This window comes from Ictalurus punctatus, chromosome 16 (genome assembly GCF_001660625.3).
Source record: "Ictalurus punctatus breed USDA103 chromosome 16, Coco_2.0, whole genome shotgun sequence".
NCBI classification, from domain to species: domain Eukaryota; kingdom Metazoa; phylum Chordata; class Actinopteri; order Siluriformes; family Ictaluridae; genus Ictalurus; species Ictalurus punctatus.
Window position 1 is genome coordinate 25,774,992 of NC_030431.2, and position 23,198 is coordinate 25,798,189.

Here is a 23,198-nt window from a genome sequence, read left to right on the forward strand (position 1 = left end):
TGCAGTTCACGCGCACGTGAAAATTTTGACGTGATTGGCTGACTTCTCGTCTCAGTGTCACCGATTAGCCAATCCTAACGCAGGAGGCGGGCTTTCCTCAGTAATACGGGTGCGGAGAAAAATAACGCCGCTGACCGGGACGTTAAAACGGTTAGCAGCGAGTGGGCTGTTAGTCTTGTTTTTAATTAAGTTTGGCGTGTTTGTAAATCAGAATAATGCCCGGTCCGGTTGATGTTCCGACGTTGGCGGATTTGAGCGTCGAAGAGGTATGTTTATAAAAGCTGAAACCATTTTTAGGTTTAAAGTTGAAAGCAAACTGGTGCTAGCTAGCTGCATAGAAATGAAGTTTGGGCTGAGATAGCTAGTTAGCTAGCTTATATGTCTAATAACGTATAATATAATATAATATATTATGTTATATTGCATACGTTATGTAACATGTGCCCCTTTTATAAGCTGAGTGGATAAATGTCCTGCTCCACCTTTGCTAGCCAGCTGTTATTAACCGAGACAAATATAGTCACTGTCCATTCTGCAAGAAGACGGGCAACATTTTCTTAATCATTCATAAATACGAATTATTCATAAATACCATTTAAGCGTCTTCTAAAGGGCTTGACTTTGTCTTTCACTCATATTAGGAGAAAGCTTAACCTGGTGAAAGTATACAGCAGGAGAATTGCTGAATTCGATATGCAAATGAGGCGATGCATATTAAACATGTTGTAATTTGCATATCACGACTAATGCATTTCATTCAGAATTACTTTATCAATGTTGACACCATATACACTCGTTATACACACACGTTACTGTATAATACAGCGCTCTGATTGGTCAGAAGGTGTTGATTAGTTTTCCTCTGACAGCAGTGCAGCGTGTTTTTGATTCACTTTGTTCAGGGAGTCGATTCGAATCACTTTCTGACTAGAGGTCACATGGAAGCGGATGGAGACCCTGTCGATCAGACAGACGCTCTCGGATGCGAGTGCTCTCACCTTAGTGAAGAACTGAGAACACACCAGGGTAAAGTGAAAGCACCTGTTAATATATATATATATTTTTATAAAGGTAAACGTCTCGTCAGCAGTCCTGAAGGCGGCCGCACATCACTTCGGCTCGCAGTGTGACAAACCCAACAAGGAGTTCATGCTGTGCAGGTGGGAGGAGAAGGACCCTAGGAAGTGTCTGAACGAAGGGAGGAAAGTCAACGAGTGCGCACTTAATTTCTTCAGGTACTCTCACGCGATCACAAGACGACAATTTTACATTTGTTTTTACATCTGAAGGCTGCGTGTTTCACAGAAAATAACACGATAACGTACCACAGTTCCACTCTGGCGTCACGCTACGTACAAAGTTGCCGTTCCGATGAACTTTTTTGTTCTTTCGATTTCGTAGGATCGTAAGGTCTCGGGTTGGAGCCGCGTCGTCTGTCGTGGTTTTTAAAACTCGCGTAAAACTCTCTGAGAAACATAACGAGATGCTCTTTCAGATTCTTCACCCCAAATGCACTGTTCTCCAAGGAACAGAATTAATCATGCACGTCCCAATCCCACAGTCAATAAATAAACTAATGAATAAGTTTGTTTTATTCGTCTTATTCATATCCAACGTCGTGTAGGATCAAATAGTATAAACGTTAAACGGAGACAAAAAGGCAATGAAATGTCATTAAAAAAGCAAAAGTAGTTAAAATAATTTTTTAAAAATCTGATTAATAAAATAAGATGTAAGAATACATGAATAAGACAAGAACACACACATTATAAAATGAAATAAATATATATACTAAAGCGAAGGAAGTACTTTTGAAAGATAAATACAGTTGAATTGCAGATATAGATTTATTTTTTAAAATTATTTAAAAACTTTTTATTAATTGTTTTGTTAATGATATTTGACTTCATTTTGAAGCGTGGTACCAAAAGAGGGCCAAAATTCTAGCTAGATTTTGCCAATTTTGCTTTATTGCGTAGTTGTTTATCAGCGCAATCTTATCAGCCAATCGTGTGGCAGCAGCACAAGGCATAAAATCATACAGATACAGTTCAAGCGCTTCAGTTACTGTTCACATCAAACGTGAAGAAAGTGTGACTTTATCCCTGGCATGGTTGTTGGTACCAGATGGGCTGGTTTGAGTATTCCAGAAACTGATCTCCTGGGATTTTGGCACACCACACCCTCTGGCATTTACACAGAACGGTGCGGAAAACATCGAGTGAGCGACAGCTCTGTAGGTGGAGACACCTTGTCATTACGGAAAACGACCACACCGGTTCAAGCTGCCAGGAAGGATACAGTAACTCTAGGTGTGATCAGTCTGTACATCCGTGGCGAGCAGAAAAGCATCTCGACACGCACGGCACGTTGAACCTTTGAGGCAGATGAACTACGACAGCAGAAGAGCTGAAGAGATCGGGTTCCGTCCTGTCAGCCAAGAACGGGAATCCGAGGCTATCGTGAGCACAGACTCGCCCAGACTGGACAGCCGGAGATTAGGGGAGAAAAACTTCACCGAGTCTTTTTCCATGTATAAAATTCATCAGATATAATTCACAAAGTCGATCAAAAAGAACGTAATCAGAAGCAAACCATTCTACAACTTACCTTCGCACATTATTTGTAGTCGTTTTTGTTTTCTAGTGTGGATATAAAGACACAACGCTTGTGTTGTAATATAGTGAGTAAACGTAATTAAAAGTTGCGATGTGTGTGTGTGTAGCCTGGCCCACACGGTCCTCAGCCGTGGCGCTGTGACATTATCATGACGCGTGACTAAATCCCGTAATTACGTGTCGAGTCTGCATTGTCTGGTGGCTGTGTGTACATCCTGAGCGGCGCGGAGCAGAGAGCTTTGCCCCCTGCTCGATTATGTGTAGGAAGTGGTCTGCTTCGTCTCAGTCTGGCTAATGGCAGGCGCTCGGCTCTAATAACACAGCGACGCCTCTGCACCGTGACTGGTGTCTGTCATTAAAACACAAAACAGCTTCGTTTTTTTTTTTTTTTTAAGGCGGGGACGCGTACAGATCTAACCGCTGGCTGAGGAGGGTGGAATAAACCATTCTGTCCGCAGTGTAAACAAGCGGGACTAAGCGTAAACAGAGCGGAAAGGGACCTGCGTGAGCCGAGAGAAGGGAACTAAATAGAGCCATGGATTTAATTATTAACTGGCGTACGATCAAAACCGGTCAATATGCAGCTAAAGTAGTTCTCATTGGGTTTAGCGGTGATGTATATGGAAAAAATATGGGGTGGTGATCCCAGTATCTTTTGAGCATCTTCGGAGCCCGCAGGTTTGCGGACACCAGGAATGCAATTTTGTGAAAAATGTAGCGAAAAAGAACCCGAGTCTGCACAGCATCTTAAAAAAAAAAAAAAAAAAGCGTCCCAGCCGGCTGGCCTTCGAAACCTGCGTAAACACCAGGCACTTGGCAAATTAAATAAGGCCCATCTCTGATTCAGGCTTAAACGGTAAAAGAAATGGGTGTATCTGTTATTGATTTGGAAAAATCCTCTCTCTCTAAGGGCTTTCGCTGAACCCTTTCTGTTTGGCTGCAAAGTGGTGATCGCAGTCCATTTTATAAAAACGTTAGACTCGTATTCGACGGCTATCATGTCCCCCCTGTACTTGTGTACCGTTTAATAGTAGACCAAGTATGAATTAAAAATACCAAACTGAAGATAATCCGCATTAAGGACCGCCTCATTTTGAGTCCATTACACACAGACGTCCAGTACATAGTGTGTAAGGAGTACGAGCCCCCTAACCCCAGGGTCGGTTTCGCCCACCCCTTTGACACGGCCCTGGATAAACTGCTCGTTAATTTAAAAAAAGTCTAAACAAAGCAGCCCCTCTCGGATTTTGCGATCGCAGAAACGAAACCGAAATCGAGCAAACTCCGCGATATTCGGAGACGCGTGCAATTTTTCAGAACCACAGATTTGGGCCAGGACGCGCCATGTGACGTCATCACCACGAGCATTCAGCCAAAAACCCTCTTAGATTCACGTGCGTCGATCATGAGTACAGCTGAAAATTCTCATTTACCAACAAACATCACTGAGAAGACCGTTCAGAACTATTTCGTCCGATTGCGATTTTGCCAATTCAGGTACGACCCCAATTCTGGAAAAATTGGAACAGTGCGGAAAATATTAATAAAAACAAAGAGGATTAATGTGTAAATGTACTTTGACTTGTATTTAAATGGCTTTTTTTTTTTTTCAAAAATAAGTGTATATTTTCAAAAATAAATAAAATTCCCAAAGTAAAACATCAAATAAATTTTTTTTTTTTTTAAGCCGCAGCAAAATCCAGCGTTTTTGGCCGCATCGATCAGGAAAAAAACCTGAGAAGTCCTGTACGGACTGATAAACGTGTTTAGAACATGTTTTATAATAGCTAAAAAAAAGCAATAAAAACCTGTTGTGTGACGTATTGAGTAAATTCAGAAGGATTTACAAAGTTGTAAATAATGTTCTCTTCCCTACACGCGTGTGCTTGTGCAGGCAGATTAAGGGGAACTGTGCCGAGTCGTTCACCGAGTACTGGACCTGTCTGGACTATTCGAACCTGGCTGAGCTCCGTCACTGCCGTAAGCAGCAGAAGGAGTTTGACAACTGTGTGTTGGAGAAGCTTGGCTGGGAGAGACCAGAACTGGGAGACCTGTCCAAGGTCAGACACTTTTACACACACACACACACACACACACACACACACACACACACATCTCTTTTCTCCCACCATTAACCTTCTCCACATCGCTAAAACTCCTTTTCCACCTGTTGCTGATTGCCTGGTTAAACAGGAGTCTTTCTGGGTTAAAGTTCGAATCGAACGCAACACTCCGCCTGCTGTTTGGAGAAAATAATCAACGACGGCGTGTTGCGATGAAGCGGACTCGCCGCTACCACTGTGAGGCCGATTATTTTCCTCCAGCAGCATGTTTTAGGAAAGCGTGCACTCCTCTTGTCCCGAAGATCCTGTTACAGCTCCTGTTACCTCTGACACCGGAGACTTCCTGTGAATGAGTTGTTGCTATAGAAACGAATTCAAACAAGCGCGTTAACATTGACCTGTGATGCCATGTCCAAGTGCTGAATCAAGCATTTTATCTTTAAATTTAAAATATAAAATAAACACTCAGACAGAGTTTTAGGATATTAATAAGTTCTAAACGACTTGTGTTTTTTTTTTTTTTTTGCTTTCTGGAATAAGGACAAGATCGTGAAGTTATCTAGAGCTATACATGAGATCTGAACTGTTAGGAACCACATACAGATGTCTGTCATTCTCTTTCCTCATTACACCCTCTCTCTCTCTCTCTCTCTCTCTCTCTCTCTCTCTCTCTCTCTCTCTCTCTCTCTCTCTCTCTCTCTCTCTCTCCGTGTCGTGTCGTGTCAGGTGACCAAGGTGGCGACCTCTCGGCCTCTCCCCGAGAACCCGTACCACTCGAGAGCGAGACCCGAGGCCAACCCTGTGATCGACGCCCCGCTCGAGCCCGCCAAGCACGGCAGCCGCCTGTTTTTCTGGAACTGGTGAAGAGAGACGTTTTCATTTTTTTCCCACTGAACCCGTCGACGCTCCTCTCAGACATTTCCAGAACCCGACAGACTGACCGTAGCGGACCCGGTGTTTCACCCACGGCATCGGTCCGCCTTCCTACGTGTAGAAATGTATTAAATAAACACAGTTATTCATGTGTTGTGGATTAAATAATTTCATTCACACTGGGCTTGTGCTTTTATTTTGTGTCACATTTTCCAGGCAAACATCTTTACCACAGATATGAGTGTATATTTTTATACACTTTTTTCTTTTCATAATTCATATTTTTTACACAGAAATGTAATTAATACACTATAGCTGTTTATATATATATATATATATATATATATATATATATATATATATATATATATATATATATATATATATATATATATATATAATTTTTATATATGTATATAATTTTTATATATATTATTTTTAGATATTTTATATATATATATTATATATTTTTTATATATATATATAAACACTGCTTCTATATAGTGACTATGCATTTATAACACGTTCATCAGCAGTGCTTAGCACCTTGATCAAGCAATTCTGGAGAAATTACAACATCTGCACGGAGAAGAACCTTATTATTATTATTATTATTATTATTATTATTATTATTATTATGGCTTGAATGTTGATGCTTCGTAATGGGTTTTAAGGATAATACATAACAGAGTGCTCACATGGATGAATTCTGGATTCTTGCGCAGGTTTATATTAACGCGCTCGTTCTAATACGTTGTCGTTTCTATAGTAACCGCCCGATCACAGGGATCGGTACAGCGTACTCTCCACATATCCAGATTTTTTTAAATAGTCGACATGGTAAAGTTTTCTGTAATGAGAAGTAAAATGTTTACGTGGTATTAACGGAAGGAGTCTCCAGTGTCGGCGCTTTCTAGCGGCATTCTGACATCTTCAGGACAATGGAGTTTATGCTTTATTTTCATTTCCTCATTAGCTAAAAGAGATGCTGGTGAGGGAACGGCTGTTTATAGCTGCTATAACGTACGTGAGAACAGGAGCTCACTTAACTTAAATACTTTAAATGTAACTAGGAACGGATAAAAATGGATGACGTGCCATTGTTTAATAATTTAAAAAAATAAAAATCTGGAATCATTTGCAGATTGCTGAGGTATAAGACGAAGAAAACAACGTACAGTTTATAATCCAAACAGAGACCTTGCTTCATTACAGTTTATATATTTATATTTATTTATTTCATTATGTCATGATTTCTCAGGATCACATGATCAGCTTTAGTTGGTTTTTTTCTTTTTTCTTTCTTTTTTTTGGAAGGTTAAAAAAAAAAGGGATATATTGATTAGCCAGCATCCATCATGAGGCTCATTCCACAACCAGCCAATTTAAAGAAGAACGATCCAGAACATGAATTATTTATCTCGCCATTCAAAGAATTATTCAGAGACTGTGACCTCCACATCCTACTTCTTCACTGAAAGCTTTTTTTTTTTTTTTAATTTTTATTGGGATCTCAAGGTAAAAGGAAAACAAATGCTAGTTAGTTAGTTAAAAGAACAAGCTGGCTCATAAGCTTTGTCGTATTTGTTAAATAATCGATAAAGAAAGAAATTTCACAAGATACAAAGAAAATCATTCAAGTTTTAAAGACGGAACAGAGCAAACAATTTGGGGGGTGGGGACGACGATACGGTAATGTGTGGTCTCTCTGGGGTTGTGTATGAAACAATGCAGTTAAGAATGACTGCAATCAACCAGACGCACGTGAAAACCTCGATAACAAAGGACGTAATAAGCCTTTATGAAATTATACGTACGGGGGTTTGAGGGGCGCGTTTGTCAGAGAATACACCGATTCATCCGGCATTGTGCCTCCAGAGTAAATGGCTGCACTCAGCTACAAATCAAGTGCAAATTTACTCCTTCTCCAAGCTCCGAGTACTAGATGTGTGTGTATATATATATATACGTGTGTGTGTGTGTGTGAGTGAGTGTAAAACCAGACTGAGGCTGTGTAATGTCAGAGACCTCGAGGTTGGAGGTTCGGTCCCTTCGGGCCGAGGCCAATTTCCTCCAGCGCTCGGCTCTGACTTCCTGTTTCGAGCTCGGCAGCAGGAGTGTCTGTGCAACACAACTCCAGTTCAAAGCGCGAGAGCAGGAGAGCAGGTCTGCAGTGCCCTTCTGTTCAACTGCACCTCTCCAGACCACCTTGGGTCAAGCGGCCCCACAGACGATGCACGACTATATGGCCCAATATAAATAAAACTAATGGGCAAAGCTCTGTTTTTCACCACTCTTGATTAATATATAGAAAATAGGCAAGAACCTTGCTGGCTTTTTTTTTTTTTTTTTTTTAAGAGAGCAGATTGTGGTGGATCAAGTTTCACTGTTAATAGGGATCAGGGATTCTCCGGCAGCTCTAAAAGGCGAATTAAAGACTAGGAAAAGATCTTATAATGCGTTATAGTGTGTGTGTGTGTGTGTGTGTGTGTGTGTGTGTGTGTGTGTGTGTGTGTGTGTGTGTGTGTGTGTGTGTGAGAGAGAGAGAGAGAGAGAGAGAGAGATAGAGAGAGAGTAAGTTGACTCAACTTCACCTAAACTTACCACATCTGGTCATCTGACATTTTTAATGAAGCACAGTCGTTTGTTGTCTCGGACCGTTCTTCATGCCATTAGACCACTTTTGGTCCAAAATACACTCGTCATGCCTGAACTCCTAAACCAGATTTCTTTGCAGTTATCATTAATGTATTTTTATATTTAATTTAAACATCTGCTTCTGCACATCTGTCTCACTTCCTGCTCATGTAGATGGCCCAATATTGACCAAAAAAAAAAAAAAAAAAAAAATTCTCAAAAACAGTTCAAGTCCAAGTTTCACCCGCGCTTCAGTGTTTGATCTCACCTGGATACCGTAGACATGTAGCAAGGAACTGCTCCTGTAATCATAAACACCGTCCTGCTGTTCATCCCAGGACTCTTATTCATAATCTGCTCATACTGAACATCCTGTAATCACACTCGGTACTATTAGTCTTGATTTATAATCGCACTATCCAGGTTCCATTTCGAGTCTCGTGTCCTCTCAGGAAGTTTTTCCTCGCCGCTATCGCCTCTGGATTGTCTATTATAGATCTGAAACGACATCCAGATTTCTGTAACGCTTCCAGGCGACCTTGTCTATAATTAAAAGCGCTGTGCAAATGAGAGTTATTTTTTTAAGGGAAGGACGACTGAAGCTGTATTGTTAGATTTATATAGTTGTCTTCAGGACAGGACTTGAAGAACGCTAGGAAAGAGACCCATCGAATTTTCCTCAAACAGCACGACACTTACTGTGTTATTCTTTACACATCTATCGCTAGCATAACCAGATATGGTCTACAGGATACATAGCTGTTAGGACAACTCTAGATATATTTTCATTTTATATATCGAGCAGCCTAACGAATTAAACTTACACCATGATACTGAACTTCCTTTGGGTTATGTTACATAGAGTATATTGTTAGCCTGTATTGTTTGTTCCACAGGTGTCGCCTTGCTCTGATCTGCTCTCCTGTTTATACAAGGAGCTTCTTGTGAAAACTCCTAGAGTTGTTATTGACCCTGATGTGTGTATCTGAAATCCCCCTCTCACTTACATACACACACACACGCTACATTTCCCCGAATTCCCAAGGTGTGGTGCAGGCTAGCAGCTCGTGCAGGAAGCTGCTGACAGCTCTGGCTGTGACCTCGACCACACCATGACAGCAGGGGTGGAGGGTTTTTTTGGGGGAGATTGAGGTCTGGAGGCTGTGGGCAGGGCCTGAGGGCTCGTGGCAGCCTTTCAGCTCAGACCCTAACACAGGAAAATGGGGTCAGAACCTGACACTGCCGCCCCAGCGCAGGAAGCCAAGTCTGGCAGCGGAAAGAAATACAATACAGTCTCAAAGTCTCAAAAAAGCGGTGCTGAAACATTCAGACACACCGCCTCATTCGCAGAACTATACTGTCAATATTCCTATTGTTCGCTCCCACTATCGAGAGCTTTAAGATAAACATATGAACGCAAAACATCTCGTGGACCAGCGCTCGGCCCTGCAGGTCATAAGGTCACGAGTGCTGTATGTATCAGAGACCTCGGTGCAGGAAGAGCGGCGTGTTCAGCCCATCCACCGGTACTCCGAGTGGAGGTGCGGCGTGGTCTTTTCACACGAACAAAACCCGAACGTTCCTGAGGGTTCCGTCGCCGCTGAAAGAAAAGCCGCGACTGTTTACCTTCTCGCTTCTCCTTCGCTCTGATCCACAGTTTCGAGGGGTGCTTTCATGTTTCCTTTTAAAACGTCCTGTCACAAGAGTGACTTTGAACTTTCCTGCAGGTCGAGCTGAAAACCCTAAACCTCCCAGATGGTTCTCCTCGCAACCGAACAATGCACGGGACGTTCCGGGATACTGCGACGTCTGATCCATACCATATGTATAATGAAGCTAGCATTTTTAATGAGATTAGTGTCAGGTGTTTGACAGAAGGGAATGACTGAATCCACACACACACACACACACACACACACACACAAAACCACTAAACCACAGATTCCCAGGCAATCAGAAGAATCAAGCTCCAAGTACAACGAGTGTGAATAAACTGCTCCTAATATTCACAGATATTGACAAGTTGTGTAGTGTTTTAAAATTAGAATATAATTATCCATATTGAAAAGCAATATATTTTTAAAAAATAATTTAAATGACCCCCCCCCCCCTCCACACACACACACACACACAAATATCCCCACATTTAAGAATATACTGAAAAATAAATGTAATGCATTTCATATATATAAATAATGTTAGATTTTCCAAGATAGTAGCTCCATATATTAAATATAAAATCTATTTCTAATACTATACAAGCGGCCAAAATTGTTAGTAAGCTAACGAGCAATGGGCTAAGTTCACTAGCTATCGAGCTAGCTCTATTAAAATCATAAAGGTTACAAGTTTACTAGTAAGCTAGCTGACGTTTAGCCATATTAGGCTAACCATCGTATGGTTATTAAAATATCCCTAACAAGCTAGCTACATCGTGTTAACGGTGTTAATAGGCGAGCCCGTGTTATTAAAAAAAACATTATATATCTTTACGAGCAAGCTAGCCATCAAAAGGCTAACATTTATAGATGCAATTAATACATGAACATAGTAGTAGCCAAGTTGGCTAGCTAACAAGCTAGCAAGCATTAAACCTATTAGCCAAGTTTGTTAGCAGGTTATAAAAACATCGCTAACACGCAAGCTAACATAATGCGAAGCCATCGTGCTATTGTGTGTAATATAGCCCAAAACCCGTGATTACAAGCTAACAAACAACTTTTATATTGTGCAATTCAAATCAGTAGCCATGTTTGCTAGCTAGCAAGCTACTGTAGCTATCACTAAAAACCCGTTTGCTAGCAAGCTAGCTAATTTCAAACAAACTATTAATACAACAAAATTCGATTCAATTTTATTTGTAAAGCAAAGGACATTGTCCAAAAGCAGCTTTACAGAAAAGCTAATTATATATTGTTATTACAACTGCTGTCAAAATTAGTACGCAAGCTAGCTAAAACATTAAGGGTAGGTCTTGTTATTACAAATATTAGCCCATACATGACAGCTAGCTAATATTATAGAGTATTAGTATTCGTATTAGAGTGAGACCTAACTAGCAAGTGAAATTGGTAATAACTAAACTGAAATGACAATACAACGTTGTTTGCCTCTTAACTTTATGAAGAATTTGAAGGTATGTATTTTATGAAAAATGCTATTTTGAGTGAGATAAATTTTGTTTATTTGTTCGCTAGCATCGAGGCTCCAGTGCAGAACCATGAAGAAGCAAACCATGTTGTGGCTGACCAACTACATCTGGGGTAAGTGGAAAATTGCGGATGATGTAAAATGATTTTAAAGTGGCCCTGAAATCAAAATAGGTGTTTCCGAGTGTTCTGTACTTTCCTCATATTGTTATGGACACCGAAACTATATTATATCTAGGAAAACATGTTTATAAAAAAAATAAAAAAATATATAGTTTTGGTGATATTCACGGTTGAATTTTTTATAGTTCATCACTGCCGGGGAAATAATTTAAAAATTTTGACGACTCGTCCTGTACTAGTCTTGTGTTCGTCCAATTGAATGCTCTCTAGAGTGTATATGTCCCACCCCAAGGGGCGTGTCTTGATCTACAGTATCAGCTGGTCAGCAGTAAACATGGTTTGTTGATATGTTTTTGACCAAACATTTCTACATTTAGAAAGAGTGTTGAGTGTGTGTGGGGTTATATGACTTTTCTGAGTGTTTTACCAACTAGGGAATGTTATATGCCGGAATGTCGGCCATATTCCCCCGTATTTACACTGTTCTGCTCCTCACTGAAGCGAGAATGTCGAGCATCTGGCAGCTGATGGCTACTACTGTAAAGCTCTTTTGTGCTCGAGGAGGTGCGTGAAAGGTTCGCTGTATGGCCGGTATGTTTTGGAGTGAAGTGTTAACGCCGGGGCGTCGAGAGCAGCGCTCTGAAGCACCTGAGTGACTCTGAGAGGTGTGATCTTAGCGCTTGTTGGGGAACCTGGTACCGCGTGTATGCGTAATGTGTCCAAGCTTGCCGAGTGTTTGTGTTCTTTGGCTGTGGATCCAGAAAACGCTTTGTCCTACTTTTCAAATATCATTTGTAAAAATTTCAAAACTGAACTTAAGAAAAAAAGAAGCCGCACCAGCAGTCTGAGCAAACCGCCGTGCGCTCGTGTGTTATGACATGAGCCGTCTAAACAGTGTGTGAGCGACTGTGGGGGTCGTCATGCCACTGAATATGCGCTGACGGATCCCCGGGCCTTAACGCATGCGCTAGCTCTGAGGTCATTTCGCAATATTAAAGACATTGACGTAACGTTTATCACAAACGCAGTCCATCAGACAAGACGTGTTTGGTGCTGCTAATGTGACTAATCTTTTAAAACCAATGGCTAATTTTCTTAGCAAGCGAGCTAACATTAGACCAACTATCATATCTTGTTATTTAAAACATTGCTAACAAGCTAGTTAAAACAATACTACAGTTTTTTTTTTTTTTTTTGTCGTTAATCTGTGTTATTAAAAACCGTTATCCTAGCAAGCTGGCAAGCAATAGGCTACCTTTTATATTGGTAGACAGCTAGCTAACGCTAAAACCATCGCCCATGTTTGCTAGGAAGCATGCTAATGTTCAACCAATTATCAAAATTGGCAAAATGTGCCAATACATTTCATATTACACGAAGTTGTAAGGCGTACCATTGGCATTACAGTTATTGTTAAACATTGCTCGGCAGCATCATGCTAGCTAGCTAATATGAAGCTAACTATTAGCCTGAGAGCTACAAAGCTAATTGTGGATATTGTGGTTCATTGTTAAGTGTACCTCATCCGACATTGTTCAATTCGTAACCCGCTTGCATTCAAACGTTGGGCGGCGTCGCCTAGTGGGCGTGGTCTGACATTAGCGTACAAATAATTTTACTCAGTGTCCATCAATACTCACCACTTTATACAGTATTATCAAGCGACAGAATGTCATTTTTTAAGTGAAATATTAAGGATGTTTTATTGACTAATTTAAGGTTAAAGTAGAACTTTTAAACTTTAAGATGCGACGCCAAATCGCGCTAGAGATTTTTACTCAGTAAAAATGTACAAGATTCCAATAAAAGTTCTATAACAGACCGTGTGATGATGTGAGATCCTCTAACGATAGATCTACGATTAAAGAAAATGACTACTGGTGCGTTCGTGTCGGAAAGATCGTATTTACGAGTTGAACGCACATGAACGCCACCACAAAGTCGTAATTACAGGTGGGAAACTCTGGATTTTCTTTGAGCTCAGAGCTTCCGAGTTGGGGGCGTGTCAGTAAAAAAAAAAAACATGGTGGACTCTATGGGCTCGTCTCAGAAGCTGATTTCAGTTATTATTTATTTCGTTTTTATTTGCAATATAACAGGATATAATATATAACGCTAAAGTTTACAGCGGCTTCGTGAATTGATTTAAAATCTAAAAAAGTCAAAGCGCACCTGATGCGCATTCTTTGTTCTTCGTTTTCTAGAAGTAGAGTTTAAAAACCTTGCTGTGAGAAGGTACACCGCCATCTCGCTCCTAACAAAGTGACATGAGCGCACCTTACGTCGTAATTACGACTTCCCAACCCGTAAATATGAACTTTCCAGGAGGACTTGAACGCACAGTATGCTTACGTCATCAGTCAAAGTGATTCGGAAATCTTGCGTAAACAAAAACATTCTTCAGAGTGAGTTTTTCTGTCCATTAGTGTGTTCCGTTTATCGTTATTCCAACACTGCAGAAAGACTTTCTCAGGTTGGAGTGAAACCAAATCGGCTTTCGACCGACGACCGATGAATTCTTGTGCGATTTTGCCTGTGACCGCAAAATACGTCTGGAAAAAAAATTTGCACAGTGAAAGGAGGGGAAAAAAAAAGGATGTCGATGATCTAAGATGGCCGCCCTCATAAAGAATATCGCAGTGTTGAGCTACACGGTGAACTTTCGTTCCTGTTTATAGATTCCACTGTGTGCTTAACTGACACCAAAATCACTGGAGAACATCGAGAGATCGAGAGAGATCGAGTAAAAATGATTTAGCACTGTACTGTATCGCTGCTTTAACGCGAGTCCTCTGTTTGGTTTTGTCCTAAACAGGTTCTATTTTTTGCCGATATGTTTGTAAGTTTGCGGCGTGTTTATTTTCCTGAACGCTTGGCGACGCGTTTTGTTGTCTCGCACGCATCTCTGGCTGGACCAGGGCCGGGGCTCGCTTCGTGCCATACTGTAGATAGATACGTAAACAAACAGAGGGAGTGATTGATTGCTGGTCGAAGAGGTTGCAGTGAGTGACAGGTCCAGCTGCTGACAGCTGGAAGGGGGGATGCAGATGACGGAGAGAACCGGGGTGTGGGTTTGAAAAGGAGGAAAGAGGGTGCACAGCCGGCTCTGTTTGTCTTGGCTCGTACCCAGGCCTTCATTACTCCTCCTGAGATACAGAGCAAAGCACTATTTACACGCTCTGCTTTCGGTATTCGTGCGAGCTGCAAATCTTTTTCTCTGTCTTTCTTTCTCTCACTCTATCTTTTCCTCTGTCTGGCTCATATACAGGGTGTTTGTTGAAATTTTAGCTCTGACGGATGACTTTTGCTTCGCGGAAAAGAAAGAAGGCCAGGCCATGGCTCTCTGCACGACCTTCGTCTGCCGTCTCTCTACACCTCCTTTCCTCTTTCGTCTTTCCTTTCCTCCAAGGCTTTCTTTACACGTCACATTTCTTTCTGTATACATCACCGTTTTTATTCTCACTCGCAAAGTGGGCCTTGAGACAGTAAAGTTGTGTGTAAATGACTTCGTAGCCAAAACTGAAGAAAAAAAAGAAAAATGACCTAGCTCGTTCAGCCACGCCCACGAAACTCCATATAAGGCAAAGCTGACGGAGATGGAGGACGCCACAGTTTAGACAGACAGAGTGAAAGAAGAGGAGGAGGAGGTGTGTGATGAAGACATTCCTCGCCACTGTGTTCATCTAAGCACAGCGAGTTTAAAAGTGGTCCTGCGCGGCGTGTTCGGTGGCGAGCGGATCTCACCGAGCTCAGCATCATGCTGCAGTTTCCTGAACATGTCAAGGTGTGTTAGTCTTTTCCTGCAGCTCGGGTTTCTGAGACTGCGGTGGGTTTATCAGTCACTGTGGGCCAGGACCCCACTTTCACCCTGAGTGCACCCCCAAAACACACACACACCGACTACGTTCATAGTCGAAAAGGTTTGATCCGTTTCCTGTTTAAACTTATTTGTAATCCACCTTCCACAAAGACACTGGGGTGTTTATGTAACCGAGTGCAAAAGTTTGTGCCTCCCAACCCCGCCCCCCGCCCTTCCTAAATTGGACTAAATTGGACTAAATTGGATTCATGAAAACGGATCTTAACCTGAAATCATCGATTTTTCACAGAGCTAGAATTGGAAGAATCATGAAAGACACAGACATGAGCGATGTCCAAAAAAAAAAAACTGCTGGAAAGCATCACAAAACTTTTAAAACATAAAGTCGAATGATATGAAACGTTCGCAGAGGAGCAAAGAAAGTTGGTCCAAAATCACAGTTTCACTGTTAATGTTTTTAACAGATACTTTGTGCCCAGAGGAACAAAGGAATATCCGTAAAATCAATCTCACTCAGGGCGCGCAAACTTTTGCGTTCAGCTCTGATGTTCTGATAACAGAGGCACTTGTGATGTTTTTACCTAGTGGTTTTATTTCATGAATTAGATTTCATTAAAGCACTTGAAAGACGTTAACACGTTCCTGTTTACTCCTCATCGCCCGCTCGGAGCACCTGCAGGGTCAACAGCTCGTCTGAGGAAGTGAAGAGAGCTTAGTCACGGACCTTCCTCCGTCTTGTGTGGAAATTCCTGCATTCTTTTGTTCCAAGGAGGATGTGTGGATTTCATCATCCTGCCAGTTTAACGTGCTAAAGGTGACCAACAAAGTTTGATTCTGACATCGTATGTAAGGATTGTGAGCTTACATCATCACCAACGCTTAAAGCGCACTCATTATGGATTTGAAAGGCGCCTAATTTTGTTTTAAAGGTCTCATACGATAAAAGGTCAAAAGACATTTTAACGTGCTCCTAATTCAAATCACAGCACTACCTTTTCCCCCCAGTGTCACAAATGACTCGTTAAATGATTCGTTCTAAAGGATTCATTCTAAACTCCTCCTTTCAGAGAGCATACTCTGCTCTGATTGGTCACACGTCCCAGTCTGTTGTGTGATCGGTCCACCTCTGTCAATGTGTGTTGAAAAGGAAACGCCCACCACCGTAACCTCCGTCTGTCAGCGAGCAGACGATGAAGACCAGAGGCGAGGGTTTTTATTACGAACCTACGTAGGTTAGTACAGGAAGTAAAGTCTAGGATCACTAACGTCTCGTTACTATAGTAACGGCTCCTTCACAGGGACTTGTACAGTGGACGCTCCACATAAACCTATATGGATAAACTGATATGGTGACGTTTTTTTTTTTCTCCAGGGTAAGGAGATGTCTATGTACCGTTTATGGAAGGAGTCTCCAGTGTCAGCACTTTGTAACACACAGAGGTGAAGCTGGAACTTGGAAAGTTTTCCGACATCCTCAAGACGGCGGAGTGTAATAATAATAATAATAAGTTTTATTTATATAGCGCCTTTCCGTAGCTCAAGGACGCTTTACAATCAGGAACAAAGAACAACCGAACATATAGACGAGAAAGAAAAAAAAAAGTGAGGCGTCAGAAGTAGAGAGGTAGTGTTGGAAAAAGAGCAAGAATTTAATCTGTGATTGAATAAGGATGTGGAGGATATGTTCCGGAGATTTTAGGGGTGTGAGTTCAATAACTTGGGGGCAGCTACACTGAAGCTACAAGTCCTAGGCTTGCTGAGCGAAGGCAGCGTGTCGGTGTGTATATGTGCAGTAAGTCACATGGCATTGCGGCGCGAGAACATTTAAGTCTCCGAAGGCGAGGAGAAGGTTGAATTTAATGCGACAGGAGACAGGCATCCAGTGCAAACCAGCCATAGTGGGAGTAACATGTTTGAAGCGTTTGTACGGGTGATGACGCCGTGCTGCAGAGTTTTGAATGCATTGTAATTTGGTAATCAACTTAGACGGGAGGCCAAAACACAAACAATTGCAGTAATCAAGTCGTGATGTTGTGAACGCACGAACCCGCGACAGTTTACGCTTCTCCGTGGTTTCTCTGTAACGTGACAAGCTGTGTTTTGTTGTGTCTTATTAACTTCGAGAAAGTCTAAAGAATTTACTGAGAATTAAATGAAGTTTACTTGTCTAGCCATTTTAACGATTTAATGACTTTTCACTAATAATGAAACCATATTTGGAAGCAAAACATTCAAGGGTCCAGGTAGATTTGGACTGTTTGGTTTAGTTTTTATTAAGAAATACTACATGAGTACTTTGTGAGTACGCAAGGAAAAAAAGACAAATTCATTTCAAAGAAAAAGTAGTATTTGTTATGCAATATTTACAGGAAGGTTATCGTACCATTTGTTTTTAGTTTAATAAATGTTTTTGCCTCAAACCTATCTCAGTATCTCAGTGACCATGAAACGTCGTTAGCAATATGCCGTACGTTACGTATATAATAATAATAATCTATATAACTTAAACTCAGATTTAAAAAATGACAACGTATACTAGTGGATTAAGCTTCTCAACCAACCAGTACTGCAGGTCCAAGCGATTCAGACTGGTGCCGATAAGTTTGAGGTGTCAGTCGTGTTCATTACCGTGTCAGTGATTGGCAATCGCTTATGAGGTTCCGCCCCTTTGAGAGCTCTCTCGGTCAACATGACGAGAAGGCGTGCGTCCAGGTGGGACATGTGACGAGCGCACTGTCTAATAAACGCCGGGATGTTTTTTTTTTCTGTACAGAGCCCACCTACACGCACTTGCCTTCAGGCCCAGAGAGGCAAGGCATCTCAGAACGGCGTGTTAAAAGCCATTTCTTCCCATTAAAACACAGTGTACTTGAACGCAAGAGAAGTGTGGCATCTCCCAGTGCTGTACCAGGGGCTTCGACGGACTTATTTGACGCAGGCCGCGCTGTCCGCCGAAAACAGTTTGAATCAAACGAACAAGCGGTGCGATATTGCAGTGAGATATGTGATTCGCTAAAATACTGAATTCCACCAAGAGTCATGAATAATGCGGACGCAGCCAGGCGTGGTCTTAAAGCAATCTCCTACGAGCGTAAAATGATCAGAGGAAAGAGCTATCCACCCTCTTCTCCATACATGAGCTCCCAGACGCACACGATTGGCCGTGAATGACAGAAGAGAGAGTATGCCCCTCCCACCCAGAGCGCCCGACCAGTTTAGCCCGCGGTCACAGACAGCCGTGGCATCATCTTGATACGAACTTGCGATCTCCCAAAGATAGGGTCGAATGCTTTTCTTTTGAGGCACTCAGGAGCCAAATGATGCCTTTGAATGGAAGTGCATTATTGTTACATCACAATTTAATCGAGTTTTCATCGGAGGTCAATAACAACTCCTCCTGGATCCACCCGTTTTGCCGGACGTTTGTCTGACGTGTAATGAAGTTTTCTATAAGGGTTAGCAAACGCAATAAGATCTTTATCATCAGAGCACGTTTTTCAGGACGGGGAACATTTTGACTGACTCACTCTTAAGCTTTCAGACCACTTCCAGAGGAAACATTAGTTAACCGTCGAGTGGAGCGGAGTGTCACGGGCAGTAGCTGGAGGTTAGGAACAGAGCTGCACCTTGTCAGGAGGTCTGCGGTGGCCAGCAGCTGGCTGAACACCGAGATATGAAGTGATGTGTGGACTCATTGAGAGAAGGAACCCAGCCGAGCTGTCCAGCTCCCCGAGCACAAATAAACAGCTCACTTCCACGTTTGCCTTGCCTGTTAATGTCAGACGCTGCACAGCCTCGGTACAAATCCCCACCCACCCCTCATTCCCGGCCCACCACCCACTACCAACAACGCACCGTCCACCTCCCTCCAGCTCCTTTTGTCCTTTTAACTGTGAACGTGGCCAATATATATATATATATAGATAGATAGATTTTTTTTTCCCTAATCAAAACGAACTTTTTTGGTGGCATAGGAAAATAAACAGCGGAGGATTTTTCCTGCGAGGAAACCTTCAGTTTACTATATAACATGTTTCTTAATAGTGCTAAAGTGTTCTGTGTTCTTTAAATAAACAACAGGGAGTTTTGCATAGAAGGGCATGAAAGAATGCAGGATTTCACCAGGCTCTCGCACACATGTCAGCAATTTGGCTGCCTTGTGTATTTTGGATGTTGGGGAGAGAGAGAGAGAGAGAAAAAAAAAAAGAAAAGCATTTCAAAGTAAACGAAAGAGTGAGAGTCTTATCCGCCTGGCAGCTGTGCTGCTCCGGAGCCAAATTGCTTTCAGCTGATGCTGCGCAGCTCCAGCTTGCTTGGGTAATGTCAAGTGATGCATTGCGATACTGAGAAAACAACGCAGCAAAAAATAAATAAGGACGAGAGGAAATGGCTGAAAGTCCCTCTGCTGGTGCTCGGCCTTCACCTCTCAGACCCCTGAAGCACAGCCCAGGCTCACGCACACAATCATGATGTCATGCGCAAATGTCCAGCATTTAGGGGTATTTTTTTCTTTCTTCCTAATCCTGCTCGTTAAATCAAAATAGCAAATTAAAAGCCCGATAAAATAACCTCCCTCCCTCCCTCCCTCCCACGCACAGCACACATTACAATTTCATGACATCAGTTAAGTGTCTCGTGGCAGAGCAAAATAATAGGACGTGCTGGATCAAGTGCCGTTTTATAAGTCGGTGAATCATCATACGTCATCGTGTTCGTCGTTTTCATGTCTCTTTAATTTGAGCTTTGGTGACAAAACTTTATTCATAATTATAAAGTACTATATAATTAATAACTACAAATTGCTTAAAAAATTCTGTTCATGCCTTGGTAAACATTAGTAAATACATGAAGTAAGCTATTTTTAACGTCTGGAGCGACTTTCCTACACAAAATGCAGCTCAGATTAAAAAGACATTAGCATAAGTATCAAGCACAGACATAATATGAGCAGCAATAATAATAATAATAATAATAATAAATCGGTAATAAATAGTAATGCATCATAGACATAAATCATTTAGAAAAACAAAAATGAGAAAAATAAAAACAGAAGAAATCATATAAAAATTGAGGGGTGTTTTTTTATTATTATTATTATTATTATTATCAGAAAGCGCTAAAAATATATCAAATAGAGTTGTCTAGTTGTAAAGCAAAAATTAAAAGAAGAAATCATTTTTCAAAAATGCTTTAAAAATCTAACAAAAATAAAATTCGTGTAGCTGCTTTTTAAAACGATGTATTGGCATTTTTCGTTATTTTCATGAAGGGTGCCAATAATTCTGGAGCTGACTGTATACAGCCTGGACACTGCACATTTTAACAGCATAGCAATGACAATGTTTACTCTCTCTCTCTCTCTCTCTCTCTCTCTCTCTCTCTCTCTATATATATATATATATATATATATATATATATATATATATATATATATATATATAATGTCAGAATCAATAGCCTATACATCAGACCATCAGTCAAAGAGTCTTCGTGAGCTGAAAAACGTGACTGCGACATTTTAATTCTCCATTTTTCACTCATACCGCCATATTTAAAAAAAAAAAAAACCCAACAACCACCGTTTCTTGACATCGGGTGGTGCAGGCGGCGTGTCTGCTCCGTTCTGACACGCTTCCATCCATCACCATCGCAGACCTGTTAGAAAAAACACAACAGCCATATCCTCTGTTAGACCTGACCTGATTTTATCCATCCATCCATCCATTTCAGTCGTTTATTTCAGCCATTTGTTTTAATTATGGCCATAATCTGAAATGTGTGAAAGCGGTGTTTATTTTAGCATCGCACGTGGAATAACTGCACTCGGGTCTGAATGAAACCATTGAACAGAAGCATAAGAATAAATAGAGCGTCAAAAGAATTCAATAATTAGACTTACGCCGAGCTTTATTTCTGACGATAACACACCGGTAGAGGTTATATAGGCGAGTTAGTTCGCCAATACTACGAGCGTTGCCATGGTTACAGTGCGCACAACTTTCATATCAGCACAAAAGCACTCCAGCTACTGCTTTTCCTCGAAACAAAAGAAAACGCGGTGCGTCTTAGACAGAGGGCTCCTCATCGGTTCTTCGGGTTCCCGCGCACGGAATAGGAAGTCGCTAGGCGAAATTTCTGCTGTTAATTAGTCTGCAAGGAATTGTGGGATAGCGAGGGGAATAAAGATGGGTCCACTTTTTACTTTATGCAAATGAAGAAAAAACAGCTGTGTAAAGTGGACCAATCAGGACTCGGAGGGTGGATTTCGGTCCAGTCATGAATAGCAGCGTCAGGAAAGTCAGGTTCATCCTTCTTAAGTTCCACCAAAAAGATGTAGATGAAAAATGAGTTACGGCAGGAACTTGGTTCTTCATCTTGGTTCTACGACTTCACAGGTATAAAAATAAAAGACATGTTCTCCGAAAAGTTCTCAAGTGTTCTTGGTGAGCCGAAAGCTGAGCCGATATTACAACATTAAAACGTTATTAACTACACCAGTTAGATAGCAAGCTGACATAAATAATAGTCACGTATTGCTTGTCAGGGTTAATTCTTCTAGCTTCATAAAGGGTTCTACGTGGAACCTTTTCTTCGGAAAGGAAAATGCTTCATTTCAGGGTTTTTACCTCATTACCGAAGCTTGATTTCTAAATGTCTCGTGTAAAACACTTTTAGATAAAAGATTTCCTCTATGGTTCTTTAGATAGTGAAGGGTTCTTAGCTTCCAATTGTGGTTCTACTCTGTGGTTGAACTCTCTCTTGAAAGGGAAACCCTCTCATGCAGGGTTCTACATAGAACCTTTAAGGGTTTCCCCAAAGATTGCTTGCGTTCCGATCATGTTCATGTTTACACTGTTTGGAAAAAAAAAAAGGTTCCTCTCAAGTTCTTTAGATAGTTAAGGGTTCTCAGCTCTGTTGAAGAGTTCTACACAGCAGCTTCATGGATTCTCCCAGGTGAGTAACTTGAAACATCCTATAGTGTTCTAGATTATTATTATTTTTAATATAACGTTTTTAAGGGTTCTACACACAGTTATGGTTCTAGCCTTCTAGAGGGGTTCTTCATGGAATCTTCTCTAAAAGGAAGACCTTCTGTTGCAGGGTTCTACACAGAACCTTTTTCATTGGCTTTTAGATTTAACGTGGTTTTCTAAAAGTGTACACTCTTTGACTCTTAGAATAAAAATGGTTTCTTTCAGGTTCTTTAGATACTTAAGGGCTCTTAAATTCCCAATGGGGATAAAATGTTTTCTTAAGGCTTGTTTTTTTGTTGTTGTTGATATTCTCGGTTCTAGCTTTTTGTTCCCATGGAACCTTTTCTAAAAGGGAAACCCTCCGATGCAGGGTTCTACATAGGATTATAAAATTGTCTAAAAAACCTTTTACGAAAATCTTGAGATTTTAAGGATTTTCTTAAAGAACCCAGAACTTGCTTTTACATTCATAGGAAGAAGAAAAAAAAAAAAAAAGGGTTTCCAATAGGGTTCTTTCTAAAGTTCTTAGCTTCCTAAAGGGGTTCTACATGGAACTCTATGAAAAAGAGGCACGATCTGTTCTTCAACAAAGCTTTATGGGTTCCTCAGCAAGGACATGCCAAAGAAACCTTCACGGTTCCAGATTATTCACTTGCGCTCACAGAAAAACATTTTCCTTAAGGGTTCTTTGGATAGTTAATGTTCTACCTTTCTAAAGGTTCTGCTCGGAACCCTTTCTAAAAGGGAAACACTCCGTCACAGAGTTCTACATAGAACCCATTCTTCTTAGATGCTCTAGGAGTTCTCCCAGATGGACGAGCCAAAGAACCCTACAGCGTAGCACTCTGCGATAAAAGGCTTCACAAAGGGTTCTTTGGATAGTTAATAGTTGTTGATTTTCTGAGAAGGAAACCGTTTGTTGCAGGATTCTACATAGAACC

General features: G+C 41.2%; 1 protein-coding gene and 1 long non-coding RNA gene across 2 annotated transcripts; both read left to right on the forward strand.

Annotated features, from left to right (window-relative positions):
* Positions 1 to 96: 96 nt before the first annotated feature.
* ndufa8 (NADH:ubiquinone oxidoreductase subunit A8) lies at positions 97 to 5,733 on the forward strand. Its single transcript, XM_017489225.3, has 4 exons — positions 97 to 266; positions 1,072 to 1,235; positions 4,513 to 4,678; positions 5,408 to 5,733. The coding sequence occupies exons 1-4, from the start codon at positions 216 to 218 to the stop codon at positions 5,543 to 5,545; spliced, it is 519 nt and encodes a 172-aa protein (XP_017344714.1). The 5' UTR covers positions 97 to 215; the 3' UTR covers positions 5,546 to 5,733.
* A 5,277-nt stretch (positions 5,734 to 11,010) lies between these two features.
* LOC128635245 (uncharacterized) lies at positions 11,011 to 17,009 on the forward strand. Its single transcript, XR_008398168.1, has 3 exons — positions 11,011 to 11,158; positions 11,389 to 11,454; positions 16,656 to 17,009. It is a non-coding gene; the product is annotated as an uncharacterized LOC128635245 (long non-coding RNA).
* The last annotated feature ends 6,189 nt before the right edge of the window (positions 17,010 to 23,198 follow it).